At 33.3% G+C, this 23,753-nt stretch overlaps 1 protein-coding gene across 2 annotated transcripts in view; it reads right to left on the bottom strand.

Annotated features, from left to right (window-relative positions):
- LOC108905300 (protein tincar) overlaps positions 1 to 23,753 on the bottom strand; it is a 224,274-nt gene that overhangs the window by 153,898 nt on the left and 46,623 nt on the right. For both annotated transcript variants that reach the window (XM_018708107.1, XM_018708108.1), the window contains exon 2: positions 7,359 to 7,653. In XM_018708107.1, coding sequence (XP_018563623.1) covers positions 7,359 to 7,608 — 250 coding nt within the window. In that variant the 5' untranslated portion in view covers positions 7,609 to 7,653. The remainder of the gene's footprint in view (positions 1 to 7,358; positions 7,654 to 23,753) is intronic.

The raw sequence follows: 23,753 nt of genomic DNA, 5'->3' as shown, positions 1-23,753 counted from the left end.
TAAAATGTAGAAAATAATATGAAATAAAACTTTTAGTTGGCTGCAAATATTATAAATTTGTACAACCACTTGCCATCCTCCTTTTTTGTAAATATGTACATAATAATATGTAGAAGATAGAAAATAGAAATATTTTCAGAACAAAAAACCGGCGGCCGCAAATTGGAGTTTTTATTATTTTATTATCCTTCTCTTTTCATATGCAATTATGAGATAGCAAGAGAGTGGGATGGACGTATAGGCCGGACAACTGATTATCGTGCACGTGTGCGTGCACCTGGCATTTTCTCGTTTTTTTAGGTGTATTTTGCCGGAATTTGAATAAATGAAATTATCGTACTAAGTTTACTATAAACGTATTTCCTGTAGCGACATCTATATGAATGTTGTAGTACTTTGTTAGATGAAACGGGACTTCAATTTCCGTTCTTAACGACGGTATTTTCCAGTATTTCCGCCACTGTGCACTGGTTAGCAGAATCTCACCTCTCTCATTCTCTAAAATGAACCATTAAAGTTCGATATTGTATATCATTAACAACCTGCGTGTTCATATTGACGAACATATTTTTATTTCCTTTATCCTTAAATTTTCCTTAGCTCAAATTATCCCGCATCAACAGCCAATTTGACGTCACAAGGAATTCCTTCACTAAACATAATTAGAGCAGGTTCTGTTCATTAAACTGTCTGTAACTAAACCTATATGTTGCGAGACGCTTTGAATCCGAAGTTAATGAAATGTTACATCAGGTTCAACATTCGTATCCGCGTTCGATGGCTTTCACTCGCAATATCAAAGTAATTATTTCGGATCAAGAGCTCCTGATATATTCAAGAGGCGAGGAGATCGATTTATGTTTGTCGAAGCGCCAAAGGAAGTTTTACATTCGTGAAATACTCATCTCGGATCAGCTCAGGACCGGACTGACTAAAGTTTGGATACGGGTTTCTATCCTCAAAAAAGGTTAAATCGATTAAGTTATTTTTAACCTAAACTTGCTTATAAAACTTTATCCCTCTTGACAACAGTACAGTTAATAAATGGGAAATGAAGGTCATAATTGGACTGGTTTTATGTCATTTCCAAGATATACTTTAAAGCTTAAATTGTGGACTTATTACCGATATTATTTCGCAGACGTTTGATCTTGTTAATTGCTACCTCAGTTTGTTCGAATCCACGTACCTACTCATAAATTTCCTTATTAAATTTTACAAGGCAAGTGAGACGAACTTAATGTTTCAATTTATAACCACTTACAGGCCTTGGAGTAATGTTTTCTCGAGCCAATAAGAACACCATTATGTAAACTTGCTTCAGGGCAGCGCTTGCTAGACTTTGTAGCTGTAAATATTGTCTATCGATTCTTCATCAAGAACAAGACTTCTTACTTTGCTGGTGGGTGTGTTTATTTCCTGAACTCAAAGTCAAATGAATGAGCTGTCGTTTGTTAAATTTTTAGGGGCGTTTCGCCTTCAATTTAAAGGGTTTTCAAGTTTGAAATTAATGGTCTTTCTTAGAAATCTTGAGCTGATAAATTAATAATAGTGCCTAAACGTTGTTTACAGGGGATGGTTAAATAGGAACAATTTTACATCATTTTTTTATTAAATATAGGCTTTCCAGAAATTCAAGTTAATTTAAACCCTCTTTTCAACATAAGAAATAGTGGATATTTATAAATAAAACCTGAATATTTTTAATATCCGCTGTAATTTTTCAGGACCAACAGGACATATCATATACAGGGTGTTAAAAAAAAGAGTGTAAAATATTTAAGGAGGTCATAGTATGAACCAAAATAAGCAGATAAGTCTCAATAAACATGGGTCCGCAAAGTAACGGTTGCGGAGATATGGAATGTTTTATGTTTTTTAGCCCCTTTTTTTATTTTGCAAAAACGTTGTGTATTTTCTTATAATAGTTGGTTGATGTTTAGTGAAATAAACAGTACGTATTTGACAGTTGTTCTCAGTGCACAAGTTTTCTTTCGCTATGGCTGGTTACTCTAACGCAGAATTAACAGACATGCATTTCATGTATGGTCGTGCTAATGGGAACGCCACCGAAGCGCGACGTCTTTATGTTGACGCTTATCCAAATCGCCAGATTCCTTCACAACGCATGTTTGGAAGAATTCACCAAAGATTGCGTGATACCGGTTCCTTGAGCAAACAGTGCCATTTATCCGGAAGACCAAGGTCGGTATCCACTCCTAGAGCAGAAGAAGAAATTCTAGCACTGGTAGAGCAGAATCCAGGTACGAGTGTGCGGAGAATATCAGCCGAGGTAGGAATTAGTGGTCCTCTTGTTTGGAGAATCCTTCACGAGCAACTGCTTTATCCATACCATGTGCAACGAGTACAGGCCTTAAATCCAATAAATGATCATCAAGCACGTTTGGTTTTTTGCCGCTGGTTTCTACGTCATGATGCTGAAGACCCTCGTTTTCTTGCAAACATTCTTTTTACTGATGAGGCCGGGTTCACAAGAAATGGAGTGTTTAATTTTCACAATACGCATATTTGGGCCGACGAAAATCCTCATGCTCTAATAGAATCTGGACATCAGGCACGTTTTTCATTAAACATTTGGATGGGTATTGTAGGTGACAGGTTTCTAGGTCCTGTTGTTTTACCAAACCGATTAACAGGCGCTGCTTACCTCAACTTTCTGCAGAACACACTGTATGAGTTTTTGGAAGACATTCCTTTGAATCAGAGGCAACAAATGTGGTTCCAGCATGATGGTGCTCCAGCTCATTTTTCCATGGCCGTTAGAGAGCATTTACACCAAACTTTTCCACATAGATGGGTAGGAAGGGCCGGACCTGTTTTATGGCCTCCAAGATCGCCTGATCTGAACCCTCTAGATTTCTTTGTTTGGGGATATTTGAAGACATTAGTGTATGGTACTCCTGTAAATAGCCTGGAAGAGCTGCAGCTACGGATTAATCAAAAGTGTCAAGAAATCCAAACCAAGGAGGGTGTTTTCGAAAGAGTTCGAATATCGTTGAGACGAAGATGTCGTGCCTGCTTGGAAATGGACGGAGGGCACTTTGAACATCTTCTGTAACTTTGTTTTTTGTTTGTTAAAAGCTTCCTTTGTCGGTTTATTCCTAATAAAATAAAATGTTTGAAAAACGAATAGTGGTCCATATCTCCGCAACCGTTACTTTGCGGACCCATGTTTATTAAGACTTTTCTGCTTATTTTGGTTCATACTATTACCTCCTGAAATATTTTATACTCTTTTTTTAACACCCTGTATATTTTGTGTTTCTTTATCAAGATAGCGGCAAACCGCATATTGATTTGTGTTTATCCCAGTTTTTGTTTATAACTAGTTGCATTTTGTCTAAAATAAGTCAATTGCTGTCTAAAATTTTTAATGTGACCTAGAAGAACGCATCTAGATGCTGATACATCATTCATTACTTATTAAACTTAAACATAACCTTTATGCATATAACAGATATAACAGTTTTTTTTAGGTTTATCGTACTTACTATTCAGCTGTTAAGTTAATTATTTTCAACAACTTAACAAGTTGATATGACATAAAATAAATCGTTTCAAGTTGTTTTTTTGCGTTTTGAATAATTTTAAAGGACTATCTACGTATTGTGTTGAGTATAGTTCAGTTTAGCGGATTTTTTTCATAACATTTTATACATTTGCAGCTGGTATTAGCTAATTTAACGTTATTTGTTCCAGTTTCAAATGATACCAGAAAGAAGATACCCAATTAAGGAAAAGAATATTGTTTCTCAAAAGTTCTTAGAAGCATTGAAGAAGAGCCTCTTGGTTTCAGGAAAAAAAGTTATATTTTGGTTTTACATCGTCGGAAATATTGACGATTTTGGTTAAAATATACAGTGCCTTCATAAATGCCCAAGGCCCACGTGATCAGATTTATTTTGGCGCTCAGTAAATTTGACTTGATTGAAGTTGGTGTTTCCGAAATTTTATAGCTTTAATATTGGAAATTATGATTATCTCTGTTTCTCCGCCAACATACTTTACTATCAACATTTTTATACGATATAGAAAATGAATTTATTATATTAGCTAGTATTCGCGTCACTTTACCTAAATTTATTTAAAAGCCCGTGAAAACCACCAGACTGGAATTTACCAACTCGCATAACGCTGTTCAAGCATGAAAATGTCCTGTGTTGGGCTAAATCGAACAGTCGCCCCCCTCCCCCCCTTCCGCCAACCTAATGAATTACGTTTTTGGTACGTTTCATTTCATTGTGGCAAACTTTTCAAATGAAATCGGCTCAAGTGATTCGAATTCGGTTAGTTAAGCGAGCGAAACTTAATGAGAATCCAATTTTAGTTGACGAATGAGTTTACTAACGTAATTCGAAGGCATTAAAACTGGCGGAACAAGAGCGGCGGAAACAATATTACGGAAAACACTAAGCACACGTGATTTCGATCAGTAAAAGTTAAAAAGGGTAAAATAAATCTGCAAACTTCGATTATTCAATAGAAATTTCTTCAGCAAAAATGCGTAGCAATTATCTTAAAATTAATAACTTTGTTGTAAATTGTAATTTTCTTAATTGGCGACAGGTTTCGTGACTCAATTACATCTTCAGAGCAAAAGCGCTGTTAATATCTAAAAGTTTATACGTCAAAATAATGTTTTAAAACAATATAGCACTAGACAAAGTACACTTCTGTAACTAGATGAGTAGGTACGATTGAAAATACTAAGATGGACGTAAGTTTTGCAGATATCAATAAAGTTCAGTAGATAAGCAATATGAAGAAAATTTATAGCAGTATAGCAGGTATATCCCTCAAGGGTTCTCTACTGAATCTCCCTCATCCCAGCCCTGAACAAAGTACATTTCTTAAGCTGGATCGTATACAGGGTGTCTCATAATTAGCTGCCAACCCTGAACAGGCCGATTCTATGATCAAAACTAAGTAAAAAAGTTCATATGAACATGGGTCCGGAAATGCTTCCTAAGGGCACAGAGACCCATTGAAGAGGGAGGAATGAAAATCATTTTTTGCAATATCTCTCAATCGCGTTGTGATAAATGAATGAAATTTGGTATACACAGCTAAATTTTGATGAGCAATTTGATGGACTAATCCATTTATTTCCACAAGGTCCATTGGGGTGGGTACGGGGGGGCCCTTGGTACTTTGCGTGTGTAACTTTTTCATCTTTGACTTTTTAACAAATTGGACAGCAAATTCCGTTTTCCCGAACTGTTTTACGTTAAAAAGGTACTCTTGTTTCAAATCGTTATCTTTAACGGTTTCTGAGAAAATCGCTCTTGAATTAATCCCACTTTGGTCAATTTCATAGTAATTTAAACAAAAAAAAATAATAATAATTTTCCTTTCCTCTCTTTTCCATTTAAAGGATTAATTTTTATTTAATTTAATTTTTTATTATTATTTTTTTATTAAAATTAGATTAAATTTAAACAAAAAAATTTTTTTTGTTTAAATTACTATGAAATTGACCAAAGTGGGATTAATTCAAGAGCGATTTTCTCAGAAACCGTTAAAGATAACGATTTGAAACAAGAGTACCTTTTTAACGTAAAACAGTTCGGGAAAACGGAATTTGCTGTCCAATTTGTTAAAAAGTCAAAGATGAAAAAGTTACACACGCAAAGTACCAAGGGCCCCCCGTACCCACTCCAATGGACCTTGTGGAAATAAATGGATTAGTCCATCAAATTGCCCATCAAAATTTAGCTGTGTATATCGAATTTCATTCATTTATCACAACGCGATTGAGAGATATTGCAAAAAATGTTTTCCATTCCTCCCTCTACAATGGGTCCCTGTGCCCTTAGGAAGCATTTCCGGACCCATGTTCATATGAACTTTTTACTTAGTTTTGATCATAGAATCGGCCTGTTCAGGGTTGGCAGCTAATTATGAGACATCCTGTAGATACAATTGAAAGAGAAAGTAATAATATTGATGTAGATAGTACATATGCATAGAAAGTTCTATGCATATAATGAACCTTGAATTTATAGCAACGGGATACAGTACTGAATCTTCCTCTTTGATCATACACCAAGGTTTTCCTATTTCTTTTGTTAATGTTACTGTAATTACTGACTTTTGAATTAACATTCTAGAACATAAAACAAATATTAAAATAACTTGTCATTGTTTCCAAACTTATTTATGATTTTATTAATTAAACAATATACATTTTAAGTAATATAAGCATGTAAGCAACTCTCTTGGTTTCGACAATGCCTATGTATGTTTTCAGCCACGAAAATTGAATAATTTCAAATATTTCGAATTTTCTCTACCAAAAACGGCGGTGACAGCATTTTTAACATTAAGGCGATGTTTCGCGTTGTATTAGCTATGTCCTGTCCAAATTTTGTACATGCAACTCTCCAGGTTTCGACAATACTTATGTACGTTTTCAGCCACGAAAATTGAATAATTTCAAATATTTCTATTTATATTTTTGAATGCAAAAGTACCATTTCGAGTTCTGGATACAACTTCGAGCATATACTCCTAGAGGCAGACATCAGTGCTGAGAAAACGCGACTGGTGTGCGAGAGAGAAAGGAGAACAAAAGGACATGCTTTCTCTCTCGCTCCGCGAGCTGGATTGGTCGATGCGTGCTCCCCTCCATACCAATGACCATCCTGTACCAATCAGCTCGCGGAGCGAGAAAAATAGCAAGTCATTTTATTCTCCTTTTTCTCTCGCACACCAGTCGCGCTTTCTCAGCACTGAAGGCTGTCTCTAGGAGTATATGCTCGAAGGGATACAAAAATAACTATTTTTGTCCAAGAACAAAATTGTCTTTTTTGTTCCAGTCAGCTAAAGTACCCTTTTGACGTTAGCGTTGTCCCTTTTAACTTTTGGAGATGTTGTAGCCAGTAGCCACCATACAGAATCATCAGACTATCATTTGTTTGAAACCATCAAAGAACATTTGCAAATATAGAAATTTATAGATGATAATGAAGCAGTCGGGATGATTCAGAGTTGGTTAAGAGCTGCATCAAACAACTTTTTGATAAACATCATTTACAAGATTATTAACAGGTATACCAAATGTGTCATGAAGCAGGGCGACGTCAAAAAATAAGACACAATTAAAAAAACCTTTTGAATTAAGTTTCTTTGTAAATTCCATTCAATACCAATTAGGTGGTGATATCGATCCACCAAATCCGGATATAGTCCCTGTCCGCACCGCGATAGAGCTTAATAAACCCACGAAACCGTCTAAATTATGCAGAGTGCGTGCGACAACGTAATTATTTTTTCCCTTCAGATTACATCAGAAATATGGCATTCCGAACCCAATTGACCCATTTCCCACCACTCACCCAATATCCTCTTCAGGCACTTGTACGCCGCATAGGCCTGCAGCGCCGTGCAGAATATCCCGTACCATATCGACCAGAGGTTGTTCAGGTGGACGCCGGTTTTCTTTTTCGACTTCCTGGAGGGTTGCAGGGATTCCGTCGACTTGATCGCCTGGTAGCTCGACTTGCTGGAATCGCTCATTTTCTCGACTGACTTCTTAATCTCATTGTTATTATCGAACTTGGTGGGTGTGCTGGAGTTGGAGTGCATCACTTAGAGGCCACCCCCGGGAGTGTAGTGGAACTGAGAGGAGCCCTGAAATGAAAAGAAAATATATTTCGTACACCTTGTTCTGTAATAGGATTTGCAATGAGCCATTCTTTTTTTATCTTTCTGTCTAGGAAAATATGGTAAAGACCAAAGTTGTAGGAAATTTTTCTACGACTTCAAGGCAAGATGACCTTGAAAGTTTAATATACAGGGTGTTCTCAAAGTTGAGTCTTTTATTTTAATAGCTGGTCATAAAAAAGTCGATTTACCAAAAATCGTTTATAGACCGATCAAAATAACTCATTTCGAGGGTAAAAAAAGAAAATTGTTACCTGGATTTTTATAAGTGGAAATGATAAAGGAGCTTATAATAATTGAAAAAAAATAAATGCATGAGCAGGGGCGGCGGAGAGTTAATTTAGGGGATTGAAAAGTTATGAAAAATTGTATCATTGGGATTTCTGGCGAAAGTTGACGTGAAACAAAAAAGTATCTAATACAAAAGTTGTAGATCATGCAAAAATCTACAACTTTTGTAGAGATCATTGTTTAACATAACCTCAAAATCTCCGAGAAAAATGCGAAAAACAGTTTTTTTCTGATTTTTTGTTTTTTATTTCTCATTTCCGCAAAAATAATTTAATTTTGACGAAACTGGGTGAAACTATACCTTTCTCTGTCTTAAATAACCTCAAATTTTTTAGATAAACAAATCAGGAAGTCTCTTGAGATATTCATTTTTTCGGCCTGAAACACTTTTTTTCAAAGAAAAATTCTACTTAAAATAATCATCGTACAGAGTTCTGCCGGTAATCATTTTTTTCGTTTTGACATATACTTTTTGGTGAAATAAAAAAATTTGTAATCACAGTTCAATAACATGCTCAAAAATGCAAAAAAGTAAAAAATGATTTGCAGCAATGAATTTTTCAGTAATTGTTGATAATTTATTTAAATTAAAAGAAAAAGTCAAAAACTGACTACATCATTCAATTGTATGGAAAAAATAAAAAAAAAACTGTTTCATTGTTTGACTCAAACCTATTTTTGTACAGGATTGCTATAAATATAAGTCGAATAGTGAATAAATAAAATAAATAATATTTTTTTTCCGTAGGATCGATTAGTGTAAGTACTTATTTTTTTTAAAGCTTGATGAATTCATAGATATACAGTGTGTCCAAGATAAGGATGGGATAGCACTAGGATCTAGGCAACGGTAAGAGAGACCCGAAATTTTACAAAATTGTTTAATTTTTTCTGGCTTTATTTGAAAACGAGTTTTAAAATAAATTATATATTTACAATGCCACTTTTTTCGCTCCATACAATGACGTCAATATTTTTGCAATCCGACGTTTCGTCTTCGAGGGGCCATCATCGGGTTAATTTTTTTAAATACGCCGCTGCTATTTTTATGACAAAATCTAAAGTCATTTTTAATTCTGAATTAGAGGATATTACTATTAATATTAATATTATTATAAAAGTTTTTAGCGTGTTTTAGCTATAATTTAAAAATTTTTCTGAGTACGGCTTTGAAAGCTTTCAAAACCGCACAAAATATCCAACAATTTTTTACTACTGTTAGCAATAGTAATTAGAAATAATAAAATATTTCATAAATTCCTATTAATTTTTTATTAGATACAACTTTTTAAATTATGGATTAAAAAAATTGTTGGATATTTTGTGATGTATTGACTATTATTCTCTAATCTCTCTCTCTCTCTCTCTCCCCTCCAGTAGATACAGGTATTTTGAAAGCGTTCAGAGCCGTACTCAGGAAAAATTTTTAATGATAGCTAAAAACTTTTTTAATTGATTACAATAGTAATATCATCTAATACAGAATTAAAAATTACTAGATTTTGTCATAGCAGCGGTATATTTAAAAAAAAATAATGAAACCTTTCCGCGTACAAGCGACATGCTGCGGCTGCATTTTGTAGACACACCCTGTAAGTTAATATTATGTCCACTAGTTTATTGTCTTCATAAACACGTGCCATTTTTATTACACAAAACACCCACAAATCAAAAATAATATCACGCACGATTGTACGAATTATTTAGCACTGTCAAATCGAAAAGCGTACTCAAAACCGAGCAACTACAAAAAAAATGCATACCCAGTATCAGTATTAAACAAACAATTTATGTTTATGAGGCCAAAAATTACAATAAATCAGGTTTGTATTAGAAAGTTTTTAAATTTCATTTTTTTTTAAATAATTGTTAATAATCGCTTTATTTGACTACTTTTATATAAACGATTTTTGGTAAATTGACTTCTTTTTATAAGTTCTACTAACTATTAAAATAAATGACTTAACTTTCAGAACACCCTGTATATGGACATACAACAATACTGTATTTTAAAAAAATCTTTACAAAACTGCCTTTGGTACAAGTATCAATAGTTCATGCGATATTTGTATTTGAAGTCACCTATTTTGATGTACAGAAAAATCCCAAATATTATGTAGAATAAGAATCCGAGTTTGCCTATTCCAAAAAACCATTGCTAAATTCAGGGGAACAGCAAACAAACCAAAAAAAAATGAATGAAAAATGACCCGTTTTTCGACATACTTTTCCCTGTAACATTGAAAGTAAGCCCTAAATAAAAAAAAAGTCATTATTTTTTTTTTGTTTATTTCAAAGTTAAAACAACTAACAACTAAATTATCTAAAAGAGCTTTATGATGAAATTACGTAATAATTATAAGTCCATAGGTCTGTTTAAAGAAAGCAAAAATTTACAATTTTTTTCCGTTAAATTTCTTATGATTACTCAGAAACTGATGATGCTAAAAAATTTTAAACTGCAGATCTAAAAACTAGACACTTGAAGCTTCAATTTTCTTTTTTTTATTTTCTCTACGATCATTTCGCTCCAAGTTACAGCTCTTTGAAAATCATCCAAAATCTCAAAAAAAAATCCTAAAACTTATGTCTCTACCATTTTCTTCTAGATATAAGGGTGGTAGAATTTTATGAGACTGATTTTATGTGCAAAAATCGTAATTTTTTATAATTTTCTGTCAGTGATGAATAAAAGAAAGTATCTTTGTATATATTTTTAATCTGTATCGTAGAATAAGTAGTAGACGTATTTATAATATGCTATTTAATAAAGCAAGGCATTTGTGTGAAAAAATCTGAGAGAAAAAATGTGATAATAGAATTTGAAGTGTAAAACTTTGGTCAGTTCAAAAATATAAATGAAACAATTACAACTGACTCGATCTTATTCTCTGTCAAAACTAATAACGATAAAAGGTTTTATAGCCTATAAAAGGAACATACTTTAAGTGCCGAAAGCGATCAGATTTTACAGGATACAAGTTGCAAGGAGCTTATATGAGAGTCCTTTCATAGACACAAAGAGTTATGAGAGAGTGGTATTGATAATAGCTTACGTGGATGGGGTTGTAAACCATCACTTTAACATTGTGATGCGGATAATTTCAGTCTCAAATCATTCAAACTTTAAATACTCATATATTAGCATACCGCATGCTTAGAACTCTAGACGTTAGTTAAATATGTACAGGACGATACAAAATTTCCCCTATATCCTTAACAGTTAAAAAAAATTCTTTGAAAGTCCGTAAGTTTTTAAGGAAGATGTTGGGTTAAATGCTTTTTTTGGTCTGAGGAAGCACTGGTTAATATTTTTACACATAATGTGTGTGCGTAATTTGTTACGATTTTACCTTGTTGTATAAAAAGTAGTTAAATAAATGTATCTGTCTATCTGCAACAGACTGAAATTGTTATAACTTCATCGAGCTAATTATAGCTCCAACAATGCTTACAGAAAATATCCATAGACGCGGCATAAATCGTGCTCGTTGTTAATAACCTTTAATCCAAACTATTCCTTTCCCATAATTTACTCCTCGCAATGGAAATTAAAATATACAGCATCCTGTTAGATATAAGCCACAGGTTCTTCGATGATTACTTGGATACGACTATTTTTAGCAACCTGTGGCCAGCTAGACATGCAAGCAGTTCGGTAAAAAACTATAACCCACTTTAAGGAACAATACGTTTATTTATACACGGCAAATTCAATATATCGATTCGGACTGAATAGAAAGTGACTCCAATTTTCCACCTCGCCCGCTTTGAAAGGGACGCGATTTGTAAATATTTTATAGGGCAGGATCGTATTACGTTCCACGGAAAATAAGAATTTTCGTGACGAGAAGTTTCAATTAACAGGTATAAATAATAGATTGTCGAACAAAAATAGTGGTGGTGACAGGAAAAGGTGCGCATGATCTTTAATAATTAAGTGGTATTTGATTTTTCAATAATAATAATAAAATTTTTCTCCAACCGTCACAAAACTATGACATTTTTTGACTGTCAGAAGTCTCTAAGGTTGACATTTTCTTTACTGAGAAAAATGGTTATTTACACCATAGAAGAGGTAAGTATTATTTACCAGTCCAGGACGATTTTGCGCCCGAGCGGAGCGAGGGCTGGCAATAGAGTCCGAGACTGGTAACTGCTGCGTGGTGTATAACATTTTATCTGCTCCCACAGTTCTTTATGGTTCATGAAATAAAGATTAAGATTTATTTTTTGACATTTCTTAATAAATTAATTTTGACATTATTCGAAATCTTGCAAAGTAGCCTTGGTTGTTTGGATTTTGTCGTTTTAAGGTGGTTATAAACAAAGCTACGTCAAATATATTTACAAGAGCACAAGTCAACGATATTCTCGTTCAGGCACCCGATAACACATATTATTTGCTAATGAAGGTAGTGACGGTCTTAGGCATTGCAGGAGCATGCCGTTCTGATGAGTTATGCAAACTTACATTGAACAACAAAAATTTCAAAAATTTCGATGACATTATTGTAGTTACAATTCCAGATTCTAAAAATGGTATGTCACGTACATTTACAATTACTTCTCGTCTGGATTCTATTTCTCACCTGGAAATTCTCAAGAAATATATCAAGATTAGATTGGAAATTAAAACTGAAATTTCACGCTTTTTTATGGGCTATCAAGCAGGTAGATGTTACAACCAACCAGTCGGCAAGAATACCCTTTCTATGATTCCTAATAAGATTGCACAGTTTTTGGAACTAGAACATCCTAAAACATATACAGACCATTCATTCCGAAGAACATCGGCAACGTTACTGGCTAATACAGAAGTTGACGTATTAGCAATCAAGAGACATGGTGGGTGGAAATCACCCACAATTATTGTAGAAAGTTATGTTGCTGACAGTTTAAGTAACACAAATGAAATAGCCAACAGAATTCTGTAAAATGACACTTCAACTCCAGGTTCTAGTAGTACGTCGCATCATGCTGTTTTAATGGAACAGTCAGATAATATTGAGCCTACGGTGACTGAGCGGTCAAATCATTTTGAGAAAAATGTGACAATTAGTAAACGCGAGGGAAATAATTATCCAGATTTTATAAAAGTTACTGAATGTAATAACTGTACAATTACTATAAATATTCATTCATAATAATTAATAAAATGTAATGTTCATCAAATATTTCTATTTATTTGTTCATAACATATGCATTTACAACTCTAATTCGCTTTTTCCCTACAGAGGTAAGTTACCTCACTGACCTCCCGTTGTCCATAGCAACTTGCACTTCTACGGTAAAATCCACATACCTCCTTAAAAACAATGTATCAATAGTCATTTTACTATAATAGGAGCAAATAAAATATATTACTGTAACAAAAGCCGGGACGAGTAATAATTTATTTGTTAGTTCTCGGAACGGATGGGCCAAAAATTAAAATATTTCAGTCAACACTAATTTTATCGAAAAGTTAAAAGTTTTCAAGTAGGTTTAGCGACGCCACAAGGCCGTCCTTCGGAGAAGGCCCCGAAGAAGATTTAGCAGTATTTTTTTAACAAGTTCACTTAGACCGTCGGGGCCATGTGTTGAGCATCTGGTATGAAGAGAAAAATCGATATTTCTGATGTGGCGGCATGTTACAATTACATTTTTATATTTTATTAGCAAATAAATTTGTTTTTATAATTAATATCACATTAATTATAAAATAATTAATATCACATTATATTAAGCTTTATTTAGAGTAAATGAGATGTGGGGTTTTACCTGGGTTAGAAGTAGGTACACGACCGAGAGGGCAAATTTATCTTAGATCAGGCAAAGAAACGAATGTCGTTTGATAATGATCAGTATGGGTTAAGTCTTGTTCCGGATCGGTCGTGCGGTCCTGTAAAGAAGCGTTCAATAAAGTTATATTGTTACACGTAGCGTTTTTCTTTGGATGAACTCGAAGCACCCATACTAATAACGCGCGAAATACATTCCAAAGAACGTAGGAATTCCGATATATTTAAATAAGTTGTTATATTGTGGAGAGGAAAAAAATAATAATAGGTCAAATAGCTGGTTTTTAGGCGGAGTTTCCAAGCTACAAGAATATATTAAATGAGATTGACTAATCCGTCCCGTATTGCTACACGGAGTTACTAGAGGAAGGCTAGGGTTATTTTCAGTTCAATAATTCAGTTCAGTTAGTCACAGAATTATTTATATAAATGTAAGTCCAGTCAATTAGGTAATTATTAACATGGCATAGTTACGCCAAAGCGTCCCGATATTCAGGGTTCCCGCCAGTAAGATAAGAACAGAAACGTGTGGACCCATGAAATGGGCGTGTAGAAGCGAGGTGTCGAATTCAGGAGAGATCTCGAAAAAAAGACAGTTTTTCCTTGGGTTCCACATCGAGCAATCTACTTAGTTTTAGAACCTCGGGTTAATTTAATAAAGGATAAAGTCATTCCACATTTTGGTATGGATCGCGCATTCCCTGAATCTCGGTACGCTGTCGCGTGTCAATAAATTAATTAATAATGTTGTTCGAGCCCGTTGTGTCGTTATTTTGTTTGTTTGTTTTGTTTTTATTGTTAGTAAAACCCTTCCTGGAAAGTTTTGGTGTTTCTTTTTGTTCTTCCAACTTCAGTGTCGCCCTGTACAGCCAACCACTGGATTACAATCTACGTAAGCAATGGATGGTAAGTGCCCGAAATTCATTCTCTGAACGTACAACATTTCCCACGTATTAATTAAAGTGTAATGATAATTATAAACTCTCTTTCGAGAATTAAATAGTAAACTCTTTTACAAATTAATATCATTATGATACTGGTCATACCGGTAGATAGATAAATGAAGAAATAACCCCTCTGGTTACATTACCAATTCCTGAAATTAATTCACTCATAATATTATTTTATATATTCATCGTCATAGGCATTTACGGTTCTAGAAAAAATGTATTAGATTAAAGTTGAGAGGTGAAAGGCTATGTAACCACTTAAAGTGGAGAATCCTGTACAAGCATCTTCACTCTACAGGCAAACCGCTTCATCTCCAGACAACATTTGATTATATTCCTCGCGCTCTGATAAACAAATGTACCCGTATCACTCACCGAACTAGCGATACAAGACATAACGGAGCCATTAGGACTGACGCAACTGTCTGTTAATGTTTTTAATCCCAAAAACACACTTTATCAATATATCACGCCAAGATGAAGTCCTGATAGCGCCTCGCGAAACTTATGAAGTGCGACAGTTATGGGGGTAATTTATTATTCAGATGTATTATTTCGGCCTGATGGGAGCTTTCACCGGCTTTCCCGTAAAATGTGCACTGAATGCGATAAAAGGGATTAGAGATTGTAAAGCTGTATATTAATCAATAGTGGGGGACCATTAATCATTGTTTTGTTTCGAAAAATTCCGAAAAGGGAAACTTACTAGTGTAAAATTTCACCAAGATTTATAACAAAGGTTCAGTCAACTTGTCAGGGGCTGTGAAAACGTTCGGTGGAACGTCGGGGTCTAAAATAAATCTTAACCCGTTGAATGGAAATGTTAAATGGTGTCTAATCATCTTTTACGCAACAATTTTTGTTCGTTCGCTCGGATTCGGATTCAGCAAAAATATCCGTTATTGAAAGGTTTGATCACGATTTTCAGACACTGTTAAATCATACCTGTATTATAGAAATTAATTTATTAATTTCGTGGATTTTAAACATTTTTTTGATGATAGGAAGGATTTGTGAACTTATGGGCCAAATCTGACTTTGGATTCGTGTCCAGTAGGTCAAGATACATGGGAATATAAAGATCTGACCATTAGTTTCATCCGCTGACCAATTATACCTGTATTTTAAATGCTGATTTGTCGATTTTGTGTTTTTTTAAGCATTTTTTGATGTTAAAAAATTCTGGTGATTTTCTGACATCGGATTCAAATTCAGCGACTAAAAATACATGGGAATAATGTAGTCCGGCCATTTGCACAAAACTTTTATTTTTGTGGAGCTATATTATTAGTTAATAGCTTGCCTTTTAGGTCACTTTCTTTGTACACCTAAATGTTGGTGTCAAAGAGCATATACAGGATATCCCAAACTATAAAAAAATGTGTTATACCATACAATACGCATCATATTCAGGAACTACAGGATTGTATCCTTTAAAGGTGAATTGACAACACCCTAAGCGTATTGCAAATATTGGTGAAGTTACAAATAATCCTGATACCAGCACTTGTAAATTTTCAATATATCCCAAAAATTCAGTTTGCACCAACAGCATTTTTGTATCTGGACATTGTAAATATTTTCAGTAAATTTCGGTTAGATAGGTAGTTTATAAAAATGTAGTAACTAAACGAATTTGGCGGGCAACTGTAACGTGCTAGACTATGCCTTGATTGCGCCATCTCTTAATAGGAAGCTCAACTAAAATTTCATACCACCGTTCTCTCATTCTTTAGTAATACAGAGACAGATGAGTTACATAAATAATTTATGTATTAGAGAATTTTCTTGAACAATTTGCTTAACTTTCGTTTAGATTCAGTGACAAAACACCACATATTTTTTATACAATACCCCATTTTGTTCTAACCCTCTAACCCATAAAAAGATAATTCTTTAATGACCAATAAATTAGGATCTTCTCACTTCAAATTTCTTGATGACGACTTAAGAATAATCGAAACACCTGTATTAATACGCTCTATTTTCAATTTTGACCTCATTCTTCGTTCACATTCAGAATGTAATGAATGACATACAATTTTTTTTCCGTATTGTACATAGTATTTTATAGCTATATTTACTTTTTAATTACAGTTCCCTCAGGATTTGCGACCATTTACAACGCAATTTGTATAATACTACGATAAAGTCTAAAACTATGGCAGTAAATAGGAAGGAAAATTAACGAAGTTAATTATAGAGGTTATAAAAATATTTACATTAGCTTAATTTACGTATACCTGTTCAAATTGGATGATCGATGCGTTACCTTGCTCGCTGCAGAAAATATAAGTAGGAAGTTAACTGAAGATTTATCTTTATTATGTTTACGTAATAACTACTAGGTTATTTTACTTATTAAATATTACATTTTTTTTGTAAATATTTGTAAAATAAAAATATTAAATATACATGAGCTTTATTTATACTTCTCGTTTTATATATTCTCATATACAGAGTGTTCGGCATAATGTGTACTGTCTGTATTGAAAGACTAATCCGAAAATATCATGACTGTTTTACAGTTAAAACAGTGGCGTACTATTTTATTTAGAAAAATATGCCCCCTGTATCCCCGCCACTAGAAAATGTAAGTTTCAGGAAAGCCCTCAGATTTTGGACAATGTTTAAATAAATGCATGTGCCCAATTTCAAATTATTTCACTTACTAGTTTTTAAATTATTTAAAAAAAATTAAAAATATTTTGTGAAGTTTAACACTCTGTATCTTTTTAACGAAGCGTTCTAGATAAAAACTTCATAGGAAAGACTCCCCTTAAAATTCACCAAAGAATACGAGGTTTCATTTTTGGTCACCCTGTATATTCAGTTCCCTTTAATAGTGTTAGAAGTGCTACAAGGAAATTTCAGAATTTCTTTTTTTTACAACAATGAGACATAACTGTACATTTACGTACGTTTAACGGAAGTTTATTTTCTTTACACCACATATTCAACAACTCCGAACATTCTTGAACATATTTTTGCATCGTCTGCATATAGAAGGTGCTGTTCTAGAATTGTTGTAACATTATAGACGAATATATTAAATAATAGTGGTCCTAGTTCTGAACCTTGTGGAACACCAAAGTGGACTTCAAATGTATTCCTCCAAAACATATTAAGGATTTTTTTGCTTGCATCTTTGACTTCCTGTACATGTTTATTATTAACTTTTTTTACGAACATAAGTTGAGGTGGATAGGCCTACTATGACTTCAAGGACCTACAATTACAATACGTTACGATTCGTTACAAAACACCGTTCAGTGTATTAAAAAGGCACAATAAAAGTTTATACTTCAATAAAATTTTATACTTAATACTGTTTTCCCTTCTCTTGTATTCGTTCTCACTTTCCAATAACTCTAAATCAAACAGCAACCACGCATTCGCCAACATCCGGAAGTAATGAACTCATGGGTCTATTTCAACGCTTTTGAGAGTTATTGGTGCAAACCAGAAGACAAATAACAACGAACGAAATGAAAAACGTACTGAAAAGCTGAAAAAATATAGGTTAATGCGGTAAACGAGGTTTATAAGATACAGTGAGTCCATAGGTGGAGTTCAAAAGAGGGGATACATTTCTAATTTTTTTTATATTCACTATTCGACAGACCAGAACAGAATATTCAATATAATATGATTTAATAAATTTGTCAGTTAATACCAATGACATATTTAAATTTAACATCCTAAAAAGCCCCCATCTCACAAGTTTTATACCAACATTCAAATTTTGGAAATCATTGCTAAAAAATCAAAAAAAAACAAAGACTTTAACATCCTGTATATCGAAAACTAAGCATTTGTGGACCCACGTTTATAGGAAAGAAAAGTCTTGTTTTTGACCTCAAAAATACGCCCCTAAATTCTTTGTACTGAATTGTGAATCACCCTGTACACATTTCAATACAAACAGAATTTTTAACTAGGGTGACTTTTTCCATAGATAGAAAAATAATACAGTTTTCCCTGTTTTATAAATAGCACATAAAAAACATCTAGCACCTACTAATAAAATGTAATTGGTCGTCTAAATGCGTATTGCGCCAACTGTAGTTGGGGTACTTTGGATTTTATTTAACATTGTCACGCGTTGCAAATTGTGAATGGAATTTTTCGAAACTAATTAATTAAAACATTCCTACGCTTCTCTACTGCTTAGAACAGGTTCACCGAGTTAACGATAATTGCTTTTAAGACTGAGTTAGTGTTTAATTAAGTATGGAAGGCATCAAATTTAAAAATAAAGAACTTACCGATCTATGAAGCATTGAATTTTATTGGTGTTCTTTGTTATAACTTTAAAAAATTTCTGAAACTCAGAATGCAGCAAAACTACTAATTTGGCCTTTTTTGCCCATTTTCTGAACTACGATACATTCTTCAGAATATAATGATTGTTTATCAATAGCAAGGCATTATCAAATGGAAAATACAATTACTTTTCACAGATAATTTGCATAGGTACTTACAGTCACTTTCAAGCTTTTCTATCACTTCTTTTTTTCAAAACACTATAATGAATACGTAACATCACGGATTCTATAATATTTTTTTTCGAAAGATTGTCTTTTTACATATTCTGTGAAGAAACCAAGATGACACACTTTATAGTTTTTTATGTGAGAAAAATTATATTAAGGAGGTATATCGGGGTCCGAGGGAAGTGAGGAGTGCAGGGGTAGTTCTATGCTTTTCTTATGGGACTAAAGCCCGCTGCCAATTTGAAAAAATTAAATTCTATTGAAATTATTTGCGATAAACATTATCTATATAGCAAATAAATCTACTCACATGCACATAGCAAACATATTGACTAATTAACAACATAAAAATATCATATTTAAGTAGTTTTAAATTATATTTAATGAACGCATAAAGACTATGTAGATATGGCAACCGCGCTAATAATTGACTAGCAGTTGTACACACTGCGAACCTACAGCCCTCGGACATCGGAGATATTGCACGTCAAATTCGGGTAAAGATTCGTACCCGTTCAAAAATTTATTGTGTGTAAACTATATAACGAGCTGTAAGATCGTTTGCATATAAAACCTTTTAAGTCCTTCGTTTTTTAAAGGGAAAGGATCGAAGGGCTCGAGACAGGTCGTTTTTTCACTAAAATATATTTGTTGAAAAAAAGCTACATTTTTGTTGTGTATCATTTTTTACGCATTTTTTATAGTTTCAGAGTTATTATAACGAGCGTTCAAATAAAAACGTGGTCGAAGTTGGCTCTGACACATTGGACGTAGGGAGTAGATTATAGCGACCAACTTAACCTCATTTATCAACGAGTTGTACAGCAGCTGTCAGTTTCAATAACGTTAATGTCTATATAACTTTATTTTAAAGAGTAATCGTGATAACAATAACAAACAATTAAAGCAGCTGCTGAAAGTGTCCCCCTCCTTGTTCCAAGCACTTTTCACACCTGTTCCTCAAAGAATTAAAGACATTTTCTAAGATGCTCGGGGTATTGTTAATTTCACGAATCTTGTCTATAAGTCGAGCCTGCAGATGGTTTAAATCAGGAATAGGCAGTTCAAAAATAGTGTTTTTAAGGTAAGGCCACAAAAAGAAATCACACGGCGTAATATCACATGACCTCGGTGGAAATTCATGTTCAGCANTATATGTTTGAAATCAATTTCGTTTTTATCAAGTCTTTCAAATGTATTCCCTCCTTGCTGTCAGCTGATTGCGACGTTGCCACATTAATCCTCAAGTCATACAGAAATGCAATTATTGGTTTCTGTTTCTAATTAATACAGCAGTACTATGTTCAAAACTTACATTAGTTTTACCTCAAAAATAAGATAATACTGTGTACTATCTATGGAAAAAGTTTTGTTTCACAATTTCTACATTTTTTTCTCAGTTATGGGCAAAAAAAGAGTCCTTCTTCGCCACCTATGTTAAAATGAAAAACTTTCAACAACAATATCTCAAAATCTAGATTAAAAAAAAATCTCAAAAAAATATGACGCACAGAGGGAGCACTGGGTAATACTACTTAAATAGAGAATTTGCCACTTCACCTAAATGTAATCCTGGACACCATTATGTTTCTAACTTCACACACATCCCTTTTTCTATTAACTAAAACTAAAAACTTGCACATGTAAACAGACTTGCGTGTATTATTTTTATTTTAATAACAAGTAAACACTTGTCTTCTAGCTAAGTGTCAAAAATATAAAGCTGTTTATCATTCTGACATATTTGTTGGGTTTTGTAGTCTAGACGTTGGATATTTATTTAATTTAAGAAGTTTCAGGAGATAAAAGGATGATAATATACATTGCTGATACATAAATGTCATAATAAATTATGGGAAAGCTCTTGTCTATAAATAAGTGTGAATGAAAAACGTCTCCTATAGATAGCTACATACAATCACGAATTGCATTAAAAATCCATAGATATAGTGTTTCTATCGACGTTTTTTTTTTCGTTTCGTCTGATTCAGGATTTTATTAATCACTATCGAAAACACAAAGGTCCATATTATTTAATCCCGTCGTATTCCATTTGATATACGGCTTAACTATTTTTAATCCATCAACACAATGCGATCGGAACCTATCGCTGAAACTGAAGCCCCATGCATTTTAATTCGGTCGATTTAAACTGACGAGGGAGAGAGAGAGAAACGACTGTCATAAACTGCATGCAACCAGTTGCGCTAAATGAAAGGTTCATTCATTGCGCGGGTTTTCAAAGGGCCTCCGTCTCGTACCGCCATTGTTGTTCGTCCTGATGAGGCCGCGGAGCTGCCAGGGTCGTAAAATAAAAAGAAATCGCTGTGATCACAATAAATCTATAAATATAGCGTTCTCTTCAACTCGGAAAGGAATATACGTCCCTGATACAGGCGTGTTGTGAGAAAAGGGTACTATTTCAGCATTGGCTTAAATCCTATTGATTCTGGTAAATAAAAACAGCAATAAAAATACAGTAAATCCCTAAATAGGTCTATAAACCTCGGCAAAGTACAAACATACGTTTGATTGACCGTACGGAGAGAATGAAGTTCAAGTAAAATACATTCATAGATTTAAGAGAACGTTAATAAAATTAAAATACATACATGTACATTAAACAAAAAGTTTAGAAAAGGAAAGTTTAATAAAACTCCTTTTCTTAAGAGATTTGTTCTTATATTTTATCGTATTTTGTGTTAACAGGTAATTATTAGCAAATAGTGATAGATATAAAATCATTACAGTTAGAAATTTAAAAAATTTCATAGTAGGTGTAGGATTTTAGTAACCTAGTAACCTGACACGGCTCAATATGGTAAAAGAACACAAATTCAAAGAAAATTTAACAATCTAGAAGTTTTAGACCAAAAGAGAGATCTTACAATCTGGTTTCGACATTCTTACTTGTAACTTCTTGAGAATTTAAAAATAAGCGCTATTTTGGAAGTGGAAATACACAAGTGACCCATCTAACTATCTGAAATATTCTGAAATCCTATCGATTAGCTCGCTCTATTTAGGTTTTAGTTGGTTGGTTTTCTTTAATAAATAATTCCCAAGAATTTTAAATGACTTACAGACATCCACTTTTTTAAGTGAGAGAAAAGAAAATTTTTATTTCAAAATGTACTCTTCATTATTATTATCAACGCTTCAATTGTTTTAATAAAGTAAAAGTAAAATTTGGAAAGAATTTTTAAGTAATTTTTAATTTATGAACAAAGAATGGCCACCAAGTGCATCAGCTTTCAGCCTTAGTGACATTTCCTATCCTAAGAGTAAAATTAACTTGAGAAATACGCACCTATGTTTTAATATAAAAATCGCATCAGAGAAAATTGGATAAAGAAAATCTACGTACTCAATTAATGTTTATTAAAACGTCATAATTAACTACAACTCTTGATCTGGGATTCCACATCAACACACAACTGACAACATAATTATAGAGACAGTTTTTCCCAAATGTGTTCATTTGTTACGGTTTCCATCTAATTTAGTTTGGTTGCTACGCAACCATGCGGCAAATAGGCTATGTGATTTTATCCCTACGACTAATTCAATATCCCATTTGTCTTCAGCAGACACGTGATTGATTGAAGAACAGAAAGGCACCTTACGATTGGTTGTGCGATGAGATGAATACATATTGTATGAAAAAAGCATTTTACGTTTCTAAACAGACAACTGTACTTTGACAAGATAAAACTGTACGACTAAAGAAACGGTTTGCATTGTTCTTTTAACCCTATACTTTTCATAATATGAAGTAGTATTATACTTTTCTAAAAAAAAGGTAATGGAATTGTCGTCATTTTGATCTACTTACTCAAAATCCATAGCATAAGAAATTGATTGCTACTAAAAAGTAAGTAGTTAGCTGGAACGCTAAGTTATAGATTATTTATTAGCAAGAAATTTATTTACTGTAGTTCTTTGTAAGAGCCTTAGCAAATTGCAAATCCCGTTGCCGATTGTTTTTTTATGACTTCGTTCGATTGTTGGAATAGCTGGAATCCGTAAACGTGACGACCCAGTAAAAATAACAACAGGATTTCGTATTATTAACACAAATATCAAGATAAATTATACTAATTGTATTCACTATGAAATTTACACTGAAAATAGTACATTATATTACACTGAGTGAAATAAATTGTGTTTTATCCAACAGTTGCAGTTTTTTAAAGAAAAACAACCTTGAAGAGATAATTTAAAAATTCAAGCAGTCAAGTATTGGTTGTCAACGTCAATCGTCGTGGATAGTTGTTGATAAATAACAAATAATGTTCTTTTTTCCATTTTAAAGCACGTGTAGAAAGTGATGAAATCTTTGCCAGTATTTTCCACTGCTTGTACTACGGTTGCAGTAGCAAATATTAACAGAATAATCTCACAAAAAAAAATAGCCCCTTTGTGTTAGCTTTTGTAGTGGAATATAATTTCTTAATGCAATTTCATTTCACTGGAAACACCTAAAAAAGTACAACTCTTGGACAAATGGCAATTATTCCTTTTAGAGCTATCCAACTGTTTTTGGC

The sequence above is a fragment of the Anoplophora glabripennis genome, unplaced genomic scaffold (assembly GCF_000390285.2).
Source record: "Anoplophora glabripennis isolate ALB-LARVAE unplaced genomic scaffold, Agla_2.0 scaffold257, whole genome shotgun sequence".
NCBI lineage: Eukaryota > Metazoa > Arthropoda > Insecta > Coleoptera > Cerambycidae > Anoplophora > Anoplophora glabripennis.
This window is presented reverse-complemented; position numbering and strand designations above follow the sequence as displayed.